This window comes from Pholcus phalangioides, unplaced genomic scaffold, assembly GCF_987345545.1.
Source record: "Pholcus phalangioides strain wild (caught in Gottingen) unplaced genomic scaffold, Ppha-v1.0 ptg000007l_1, whole genome shotgun sequence".
Classification (NCBI taxonomy): domain Eukaryota; kingdom Metazoa; phylum Arthropoda; class Arachnida; order Araneae; family Pholcidae; genus Pholcus; species Pholcus phalangioides.
In genome coordinates this window covers 43692356-43704400 of record NW_028301600.1, presented here as the reverse complement: position 1 = coordinate 43704400, position 12045 = coordinate 43692356, and the positions used below count along the sequence as shown (strand labels likewise).

At 32.3% G+C, this 12045-nt stretch overlaps 1 protein-coding gene across 1 annotated transcript in view; it reads left to right on the top strand.

The window, feature by feature from the left end:
* Usp12-46 (Ubiquitin-specific protease 12/46) overlaps window positions 1–11923 on the top strand; it is a 41236-nt gene extending 29313 nt beyond the window's left edge. Inside the window, exons 7-9 of the mRNA XM_089233296.1 lie at window positions 2819–2951; window positions 9523–9666; window positions 11574–11923. Of these exons, the coding sequence (XP_089089422.1) occupies window positions 2819–2951; window positions 9523–9666; window positions 11574–11675 (379 nt within the window). The 3' untranslated portion in view covers window positions 11676–11923. The remainder of the gene's footprint in view (window positions 1–2818; window positions 2952–9522; window positions 9667–11573) is intronic.
* Window positions 11924–12045: the final 122 nt, after the last annotated feature.

Here is a 12045-nt window from a genome sequence, read left to right as displayed (position 1 = left end):
AGTTTTTATATTTTTATCTTTACTAAATTGATATTACCTGGACAATTCAACCATTTTACTTAACATATTAACCATCTGTACTGAGTAGGATGACAGCATCTGGTTTATGGAAGTTTACCTGAATACCCTTCGGGGTGGGAGGGTGTGTTCAAGCATTAACATATTAACCAATAATGATTTGATAGATAGAACATCTAATTTTTAAAATTTTTTACCCATTATCACTTAGAAGATGAAGTAATTACATTTTATATATTTTTTCCTAATTATGTTGACGTTACCTGGGCAATTCAATCATTCTAGTCAGTATGTTACCTAATAATAACTTGAAAGATACGTAAAAAATTTAAAAGTAGATGATAAAGTAATTCCAATTGTCATCTGTACAATTACAAAACTGGTCTTACCGTCCTTCATATTCTCATTTTTGTTTTAAAATTTAAATATATGTATTTTTATATAGCAGTGTTCCTACAACCTATAAAGTCAGGGAAAAAATTGCGGTCAGGGATCAGACAAAGTCAGGGAAATTTCTAAAACAATGAAATACAAGCAATTTTTTATAATTTCTAAAATAAATTATAGAAAACTGTGATTGTGAAAAAGGGATATATATATATTTTTCATACACACGCATCCTCACAATCACTTATTTAGTTGTTTCTTTTTCATGGTTATAGCACCATATTCCTTTGTACTGAGTCGTTCCTCCCTCACGAATGTTTTTCATTAACTCTTGTTCACCTTCTTTCATAAAAAAACTTAAAAATCAGGACACCATATTTTTAAATGTCGGAGCATGGTGGGGGAAAAGTGAAATTTTTCCAGGATCACTGAATATATTCAATAAATTAATATCAAGTAATATAACATTCAGGGTTTTTTAACCAAATTAGTTTTTTTTACGTTTTAAACATACTTTACCAGAAATTTGATAAAAATCAAACATTCACAGTTTATTTCACAAATTTATAAATTGTGCTGATATGAAATAAATTTTGCAATAATTAATTTCACTATATTCATTTTTTTTCCCAATTAGGCCATATTTCTCGTTGTAGAGTTAATGTCATCAACTTTTCTTCTTTTAATTCTCAAGATCAGCAAAATAATTCTCCAAAGCAACCTTTTTACATATTGAACTCTAACACAATTGTATCAACACAATATCATTCATTAGCTGTGAAGCAGATCAGTGTTTTTTGGATTTTGTGAAATCTATCTCATTTGCAAGCTATTCTCTCCATGAATGTTTGATTTTGTATTTGTTTCACAGGGTTCTTAGTATTTCATCAGTCCTCAGTTTTATTTATAACTTTTCTTCCTTTGTCCAATTGACTAAAAGTTTTTTCCATTTTAGAATAATTCACAAATTTTTTGCATGCTGAAAAATCACTATACTCTATCCCAGGATCACAATTAGGGGAAGGGGCAGGGCTGAGGCGGCATCGAATTCACACTTTAACTGCTCCTTCTACATTACACGGGGCACCAAAATGCATGCTTGCCTTCGGCTGACGAGGTATTTCAATACTATCCTGCTCAATAAAGTCTTTGCACACTGGATCAAGGAATAAAAAATACTTAGTAGTTTTATGCATATCTCAATTTTTAACTCATCAAATTGTGTTAGAATTTCTAATTTAGAAGCTATAGTATAGCTATGAGAATATCTATGAAATCAAGATTGTAGTAGAAAAACAAAACTTTGAAATTTGACCTATCTGAATTAAGTTAATAAAACATATAGGGCCTTAAGATGTAGAGAAACAAGGTTCAAGTCCGCCACTTCAGTCAATTATTAGAGTTGATTATATTTAAGAATCGCCCTGAATATATAACTCTTATATTCTGGCATGCTGGTTAATGCTGTAATCAAAAAAATTACATCTCAAAATTAAACAGTTGAATGCTCAAGAGCCCTATTATTCACACATTGTTTTGGATAAAAGAGATACATTTGATTAGGTCTGCAAATGCTAAGTCCTAATATGATGCTTTATTTTTTTAGATGAGGGTTATTGTATAACACGCAACATTTGGGAGGGATAATACTGTATAGATTTTTTGATTTTATAAAATATTTGGTTATTTGATGATCAGGGAAATAGTCATCCAAAATCTTTCAGTCAAAAGTTGTAATAACCCTGTATAAGTACCATTATTTTATTCTTAAAAATTAATTGGAATCCCTCAAAGTTAATTCCAATGCCAGTAAAAAAAAAATTATTGGATAGGCTGCAACTTTGAACTAGCTGTAAGAGCTAAGAATTAGCTTTAAAACTAGATAAGCTGCAGTTTTAACTTTTAACAGTAACTTAGAATCTGAGCCTATTTCAAAGTTCTAGGATGTTAAACCAATCCACCATAGATTTATATCAATACTGAAATCACCCGTTATAGTGGACTTTTACTGTACATAATTATTTCAATAATTTTTAATTTAATTTATTTACTTTAATTCGAGCCACCTTGTTGAGAAATTGTCTATTGTAGCCTAGAATTCGTATTTGTAAGTAGATCCTCCTGCTTGAAGAAGTATTAGGAGGAAAAATATTTTCAGTTTATGAAAAGGTCTAACACTTAATGATTGATAGTGATACCCTGAAAATGTCCTACAGTTGCTACAATTTTGTTTCAAAGTTCAGAATTTTTTAGTTAAAAAAGTTATTTAACTGATTTTTATCTTTTTTCCTGTTCATCATTTCTTGTGAAAAGATTGTACATGGGTGTAGAACCTGTAAAATAATTCAAATGCATTAATTTTCTATTTATGTCTTCATAATAAATCATAAACAATTTTATTCTATTTGTATAGAATGAGAGTGAAAAAGCTGCCAATGATATTAGCTCTACATCTGAAACGGTTCAAGTATATGGAACAACAGAATCGCCACACAAAGTTATCATATAGAGTCGTGTTTCCTTTGGAATTAAGGTTATTCAACACTGTAAGTTTGCTTTTTCAAATATATACATATATATAGATAGATATTTACATGCTCATATTGGAACATAAAAATCACATCAAGAAAGAAGTGTCACTTTCTCCCAAAATCTGCATGTTAACATACAAATGATCGGAGATTAAAGGATGTGATTAGATGAATGGACTTGTCACCTTAAAGTGCACAAGTTCTTGTTTTTGCTCTATCAAAAAAATATAAATTGTTGTTTGTTGTTCTCTTGTTACAGAGTTGGCTAGTTTTTGCCATGGGTGGAAAAAAGTGCTGTAAGACTCAGTTTCGCAAAAACTTATGTTTTCCACATTTATGTAGAATGTAGTTCTGTATTATTTTTATATTTTTCTAAATCTAAATTATATAGTTTTGAAAAAAATAAAATCTAGCTCCAAAGAAATTTTTTATCGCATTTAAAGCCAGATACAAATTTTCACTGGTTTACTCATTTCAACCTTGTAATTGAGAACCATCTTCACATTATGGTCTGAAACAACCGTATCTCATCAAGAAAAATATAGGAAATACAGATCCTAAATACAGGAAAGAATGTGGTCACTAATTCTCACTAAAAAAAGTTGCTAGATGTAAAAAAAAAATGACCAACAGTAACTGAAATTGCTAAAAAAATTATCTTTCGGCTGGAGACAATATACAGCAATTAACTGAATTAAAATGTATTTCACAAAAAATAAAACATTTAATGTGACAAATATGTCTGATGGATATTTTTTTTATGGTCATAATTATCATAATGTAATTAATAAGCAATAAAAGTTATAACCTGTACAATTTCTTTTGAAATCAAGACTTCAAGAATGTTTCATTATAAAAAGCAGGAAATTTTTGGCTAAAAAATTAAATTTTATTATTTTATTAAATTCTTTTATTTATTAAATTTTCATAATTTGGGTGACCAAAATTACGAGATATTGGAAATTTACGATAAAATACAGGTCATAGACCACCTTATTCTTTCTTATCCATTCCTTTGATGCGACTCTCACAAGTAAACACATTTGCCTTCTGAGAGAAAACATTTCTAAATACACTGCTCAAAACAATTAGGGGAGCACATGGTTTTAACAAAATTACGCAAAGATGTAAAGTTACGCAAAGATGCAAATCAGCAACTGATGACCGGTATATACGGTTAACAGCCCGTCGAAACAGAACAGAGAATGTTACGCAGCAGCAAAGACGGTTGCTCTTGGCAACAGGACGAAGGGTGTCCAGCCAAACAGTACGTAATCGGCTTCATGAGGGAGGGCTCTATGCACGTAGGCCAATGGTCTGCATTCCGTTGACCCCACGCCACCGTGCGGCCCGAAGAAGATGGGCTGCTGAACATCGAGATTGGGAGCAACATGATTGGAGCCAAGTGCTGTTTACAGACAAGTCCCGATTCAGTCTGGAGTGTGACACCCGACGTGTTCTGGTATGGAGGGACAGGGGCACTCCAAATAACCCCACATTCGTTCGTGAAAGGTCACAATACAGACGAGCTGGTTGGATGGTATGGGGTGGAATCAGCATAGGCGGACGTACGGACCTGCATATCATTCGGAATGGCACTTTGACGGCCCGAAGGTATGCAGACGAAATACTGCGACCTCATGTCATCCCTTACACTGGAGCCATTGGAGATTCCTTTGTTTTACAGGATGATAATGCCCGACCGCATAGAGCTCGTCTGGTGGAGAACATGCTTGAAGCTGAAACAATACAGCGTATGGAATGGCCAGCATGCTCTCCTGACCTGAATCCAATCGAGCATGTTTGGGACATGCTCGGACGACGCATTGCTGCGCGACCAAGGCCGCCTGTTACTGTCCGAGACTTGCAGATTGCACCTCTTGAGGAGTGGAACAGTATTCCCCAAAGTCTGATCGATAACCTCATCGCATCCATGGCAAACAGGTGCGCAGCAGTCTTAGCTGTTCGAGGAGACCACATGCCCTATTAAAACTCATGCATCATGTCTAAACAGTACTTTTTTTTATCGTATACATGTAACCAAATTGTTGTCCTAAATCATCTTTTCATGTTTTTTCCATATTTTCAAAGAATTAAAGCTTAATTCCGAATTTTTTTACGTCTTTTTTCTGTATTGCGCATTGATACACGTGTACTATCCATTGTATGCCAATATGTGGCTGTCTCGCACAGTTTTCTTCACTTTTTTGCTTGCTCCCCTAATTGTTTTGAGCAGTGTACATCAAGCTGTGCTTCTTGCTTTTTCTTACTTGACCTCATAGTTTTGTTTTTTTCTCTCTTGCTACGGTTTGACAAGTAAAAGTATTACATGTTTAAAGAAGGTAGCTGGGAAAGGGGGAAAACCTCTCATGTTTCACCCCCCCCCCCCTATAATTTCTCAAAGTTAAAGATGCCACTTTTTTAGACTCACGCCGGTAGTTCAACTAAGTCCAAACGTTGTTGCCAAAATGCCTGTAGGTAAAGGAGGTTAAAGATTAACACTGGGAACAAAATTTTTGTTGCAATTATACAAGCACTTGAAATTGCCTAATTCGAGTATGCTGTTTTCAAATCTGAACTTGGTTTTTCCCTGTAAGTTCTAGATTTTTCTCAAAATAGCATTTTTAGTTTTTTTCTGACACTTTGTAGGCAACAACTTGTGCTTATAACTCTTGCGTTTGTGGACTTTATGAGAGCTATCTTGTTTGATGTTCCGGTAGTAGTCTGCCATCATATTTTTGTCCCAGCGGCCTTGGTAATGCTCTTCCATCGTCTTTTTTTTAAAAATCATGATGAAAGCGCTTTCCCTGTTCATTACATATAGCCCCAAGATTCGTGGGGAGTTGATAAAGGTAACTAAACAGGAAATGTAGCTTTGCACTCATGTTATACCCAAGCCAAGACCGTAACTAGGATTTTTGTTACCCGGGCAACATTATTTCGCCGCCCCCACAACTTTAAAATTCTGTAATTTTGTAAAAGTGGTCTTTGTTCTCACCTAAAACTGCCGCCTTTTAAATTTTGTCACCCAGGGCAGTTGCCCTCCCCCTCTAGTTCCAGCCACACTTCTGCTTTTCATTCATTTTCATGACAAATAGACTAACTAAACTGCGGAGGGGCTGATGAATTCTTGTTATTAAAAGATGAAGAGCCTTCAGATATTGAAAATTTTTTTGAAAGCTGGATATCACTAACACACGCCACACATTTGCTGATCGTGCTCAGTGTCTTCATCTTTAGATGAGCTAAAATCGTCAAACAGGAATTTGGAGTTGCTCAGAGTGTGGAATCGGTCGAAAATATCAGAGTAGATCTTGTGACAATTTTTCTTGCAGATACCCTGTGTGTTGACCAGGCAAAAATAGCAATTAGTTATGTGATCTGTGGGTGCCCACCAAACTACACATGGGAATTCCAAAAGGCACATCGTTTCATTTTCCTTTTGACCTGTCATGAAGCATTTCCTCACAATTATGACACAATATTGAGGGAGCCTATTCTTTTTTTTTTTTTTTTTTAAATAAACAAATCACAGAAAGACAGACACATATGCAAATACAAACATACACATAGGTACAAACATAAAAACACGTGAATACAAACACTTTGTGACCCCAAGGGACTTAAATGTCCTTCCAGCAGGTCTAAAGGGGGTTATAATCAGGGTTGGCAGGTTTAAACCGTGGTTTAAACTGTCACATCAAAAACCTCAAATATTGCTTTTCGATATAAAAATTCCCATTGGAAATGCACATGTTAATTGCATGTAATGTTTAAAGTGACTATGTTATACAAAGAATAAATATTTAATATGATTCTAAAATAATTTTCTACTCTCGACAGAATTATTTTGGACAATATATATGCTTTTTTTCTTATAAAATTTGAATATGAACATGAACATTGAAGGGAAAACAATGGAACGATTTGACATTCTTTGATTCAAGATGATTCTTGACCTTCCAAAATTTCTTCAACTGCTTATATATGTCTGCACTGATATAAACCGTCTGCTGTACTCTTTTTACAACAGAAAAGTGTTTAAAAAAGTTTATTACATTATGTATGTAATGTTGATTTCTGTTATTAAATTATCTAGGTAACCACTCTGATACTTAAAACGATGCTCTTATTGCGCATAACATTGAAATATATCTAGCGATCAAGATACTAAATTGTAGGACTAAAATGTCATTTAGTTTGGCAATGCTAGCTTGTATGATACAAATACATATACAAAGGTATATGTCAAACTTGGTTTATTCTTACTTTTGCACTATGATATGGTCCATTTACTAGCATTTATAATGCAATGGTTTTCCAATTGAAGCTGTATTCAAACGTGCAAAACAAATGCTTTGGGTATCAAGTCTTGTCAGCTCTGCTTTGGTTGAAAATGCTCTTTAAAACTCTGTGAATTTATACACCCTGATCTAATAAATTTTTAGGTGAAAATAAATGAGTTTAATTAATGCATTAACAGATGCTGCGTGAGAATTTTTATATGGAATAAAATTTTGGGCGGATCATAAAATTTAAAATATCAAAATAGATATTTTTCCTCAGTAATTATCATTCTGAATATAAAACCCTTGAATCTAAATAAAAGGAAGTGTTTTGTTATTTAACATCAAGTTAACAAAAACTATTTGACAACATTAACAATAAGTTTTTGACTGTTATAATACAGAGTTAGTTTCTGGGGGTCAAAAACCTAACCCTGATGCCCTATCATACATATTTTGAATAAGCAGCTCTATTTCACTTAGCAAATTGAACACAGGTAATGAGTAGCTTAGATAAATAAACCATAAAATTATATTTTATATGTTCTAGACTTTTATGTTGAAAAATTCAAAATTGCAAATTATAATTAATATTTTTTTAATTATTGTAATAAATTAATGTTTAAAAATAAAACAATGTAATATGACAAAAAGTAAGTTTTTCATCATGTTATATACCTATTGTGTTCAAAACATTATCAAAAGGCATTCATTTAGGTTTTGGACGGTTTTTGACGGTTTAAACCTGTTTTTGATGCTTGTCATGTCAAAAACCCAACCCTGGTTATAATCACATATGTTTCAGACAACAGCTTTTATAAAGATTAGACATTTTATATTGTATTTTTATTTATATATTTACGATTATGGTATACGTTAAGATGTTAGATTTCTCATTTTGAGAGTCATAATCACAGTTATATAATTAAATTACGTATTATAAATATCAGTTAGTACATTACATGTATCTATCTATACTTATATGCAAAATAACAACCATATACATTCGTTCATCATTTTACAATTTCTTTCTCTTTTCGTACACAGTGCACAAACTATTTTTATATCTCTTTATAGAATATTTGTTAAAATCATTTCATAATCATTATTTTTAACAAAGTCAAATACTGTATGATTTATGTTTATTGCTAATTTGATTTTCAGTATAAAATAAGTTTAGAACTTTAGGGGCTATGTGGGAAAAGCTCTTTTTATGTAGTGTTCTATTAGGCTTCAGTACCTGATATACTCTATTGTATCTACCTGTGGTTCTATTTCAATTTTTTGTTAAATATTTTTCATTTACTTGTGAAAATTTTATCATTCTATATATGTAGTTTTGTCTTATGATATAGTGTGGCACTGTATTTTCGTACTATCTGTTATTATTTGAGATAATTAATAATAATAATTATTATTTATTCTTGTCTTGATCCCCAAGTCATCCTTATTTCAAAATAGGCTTTATAAGCACACTTTGCAAACAATGAAATATTGCTCCTTTGACAAACAAGTGTGCAGCAACCACATACATGACAGAAGGCATTAGGACTATTTGAACATCTACTTGAAGGAAATCATAAATCAGATCTGAAATCAACTCCACAAAATGCACTTATCTACTCAGTTTAAAACTGACACAGAAAATAACACTGAAGAGAAAGAAGAACATCACATTTCCTTATCATATCTGCAACTGAAGTGTTCTGTGGTCGTCTTCCTGACACCCCGCTCTATATGCTGGAAAAGTGTTGCCTTCTAGTATAGCCAACTGGAGTAAATTTATAAAACTGATGCTACAGACTGATAAATTGACACGCTAGTGATTGCATGTAGTAGTGAACTTAAACTACAACAGCTACGCTAGTGCAGGTCGTTAGTCGATAACCTGGGGACCTTTGGCCATGTACCAATATATAATATCAAACTGTATAAAAACTAGAGCTTGCAAAGAAAAACCTATTTCAGATTTGAAATCAGCAATAAGAAAATAACTTGGATCAGTTGAAAAATCTTATGCAACAGAAAAAGAGAAAAAAAATGTTCCCTAGTGTAATTATATTTTAGGATAAATATATGCTCGTTAATCAAAAGTTAACTAGATAGATTATGAATACAAATTATTTTTTACCCACAAGATTGTGTACTCAGTTGCGTAGGAAATTGAATTATCTGATTCAAAATAGCCAAAATGTATAAGTCAATGAATTTTTATGCTCAAATTTACAAAAAATATGCAAACTCAAATTTTTAAATCTATTCAACAAGAAATGAAATTAATTTTTGTCACTTTGTTTTAGTCCGATGATGCCTATAATCCTGACCGACTGTATGATCTGGTTGCTGTTGTTATCCATTGTGGGAGTGGTCCAAATAGAGGTCATTACATTTCAATAGTGAAAAGCCATGGTTTATGGTTGCTGTTTGATGACGACATTGTTGATGTAAGCCAATTTTCTGTTTTATTTCATTAACAATAACTTTCATCATTCCCATGAAACTAAGCTAGATTTACCTATTGATTGATTTGTTATGCCTGTTTTTGAGTTCTGGTGCTAATGATGTTTTTTGATGGTTAAGTTACATGAATAAGAATTTACTTTCATTGTGATTGAGGTTGATTTTTATTGAAACTGAAATCATGAAAGAACCTTCCCTCTATATTATTCCTTATTTCAAATTACTATCCTTGTGCAATTTGAGGAGGATTGAATGCTGATGCAAACTCATTTTTATTTTCCATATTTTGATGAAAAAATGTTTTTATTGAATTCGATCAAGTATTTTACCCTTTATTATCTTTACATTACAATGGTATCTCACATAATTTGATCAAATGGTCCTCGCGATTTGACATTCTCGTAACTCAACACTTGAATTCTGCAGGACTGTGAATTGCTTGTATTTCATTGTCAGATGTTAAATTGTTATTCGCCATTTCATATTGAACTTTTTTGGTTCATGCAGTTTATTACCAATTTTTAATGCTGCATTTTTCAGAACATAAAAATATTGTATTCAAGGAGATATACAGGGTGCATAGGTAACAGCATTTTACTGGCAAACCATTGATCCTAGAGGAATACTTCCAATTAGAAAAAGTATCAAAATAACATGTAGTACTCAGATATGTCATTCATGTTGCAAGGGGTTGTATAGTTATTAGAATAAAAATAAGTCTTTATAAATAACTTTTTATACAGACACCCTGTGCTCAAAGATCTGATTACAAAGTCATTTCACTGTCTCTCCTGATGCCAACAAAAAAATTCCATGTTTCTAAGTGCGATATTTGCTGTGATATTCAAATTTGGAAAAACAGGAAAGTTTGGAAAAAACATTAAATGCAGGTAAAACAGGTTCACCTACTATCCTACAACTTCTCAATTAGAAGTTAGAGGATGAGAGGACTGTGTAAAAACTTAATTTTTGTGTCTTGGTACATACACTACCCCCTAGTAAAATAAACAACATATTAAAAATGGGTATGTATTTGGATACTTTTAATGATTCAAAGTATTCTATAACCAATGGTTCTCAAGAGATAAAGAATTTATAAGAACTTTTACATTCTACTATACCCTGTATCAAGGATGTAAAATCTATTTATCTTGTTAGAAGTACCAAAAAGGAATGTTTGAGGGGCATGTGCAGGGTTATTCATAGTAATATCGTTATTATTACTCTTGAAGACAGAGTAAAATAAACTGGTGTTATATATTCTGGAATTTTAGTTGATGTATGCTGCTTAATTTTCCAACTCTATATGAATATATAGTTTTCTGTCTTTAACTTGTTGACTTAATTAGCTCATCTCGACAGTAAATAATTTTTGCAATAGTTAGATTTTTGTTATCCCAGACTTTTGCTGTACTGAAATTCTAGACAGCAGCATATATAAAAAGTTTAGCACAGAGGCCAGCATAAATTATTACATATTTTTCTCTAACTCCAGAGGTTAAAAAAAGAATGGGGGGGGGGGGTGTTTTTGTAGTTTTGAGTTAAAGTAAACGTTTCCCTGTTCTTAAAACAATATATAGATGATACGAAAACTTTTTGGTCATAATTGGTGATTGGTAGGATAGGCCTGAGAATAAAAAAACATCCCATGACCTTGATTGTACTGTGTTATTGGATTGGCTTCTGGTCTTATTCTTGTATGGCGACACTTTGAGTCATATTTTTCAGAACAATGATTAAAATTTTTGTCTGCAAATGAAAAATTTTATTATCCCAATAGAACCGTTATACTTCTGTGATATCATACATAGCCTGCTACCTTTTCTGAATTTTTTATTTTTTCATTTATTCTAGCAAGATTATTTGTCTGAAAATATCTTTTATTTTGCAGAAGATAGATGCATCTGCCATTGAGGATTTTTATGGATTGACTTCTGATACCCAGAAGACATCAGAATCTGGATACATTCTTTTCTATCAATCCAAAGAGTGACATATGTCTTTAAATTTAATATGAGGCTGCAGCATTTTGGCTGCAATTTGTGTCAAAGCAGTCTGTGAGAATTGTTGAGTTGCAGTGATATATGACTTCCTATGTGTTTTGCAATAATCATAGACATTTGGTCAATATTTTGAAGAAAAAAAAAAGAAAGTGTGACTCTGTATAACATTTAAAGAATCAAAATGTTGCTGTCTGCATAACCTTCCACCTATGTATAATAAATGTATATAGTAACTTTATTGATGCATTCAAGTATTTTTTTCGAGATTCACATGTTGTATTCCAGTGAAAAGGCATGGAAGAAAATTGGTCCAGAACCATAGTCAATGCTCTTTTTTATGAACCCGTACAGACTTGATAA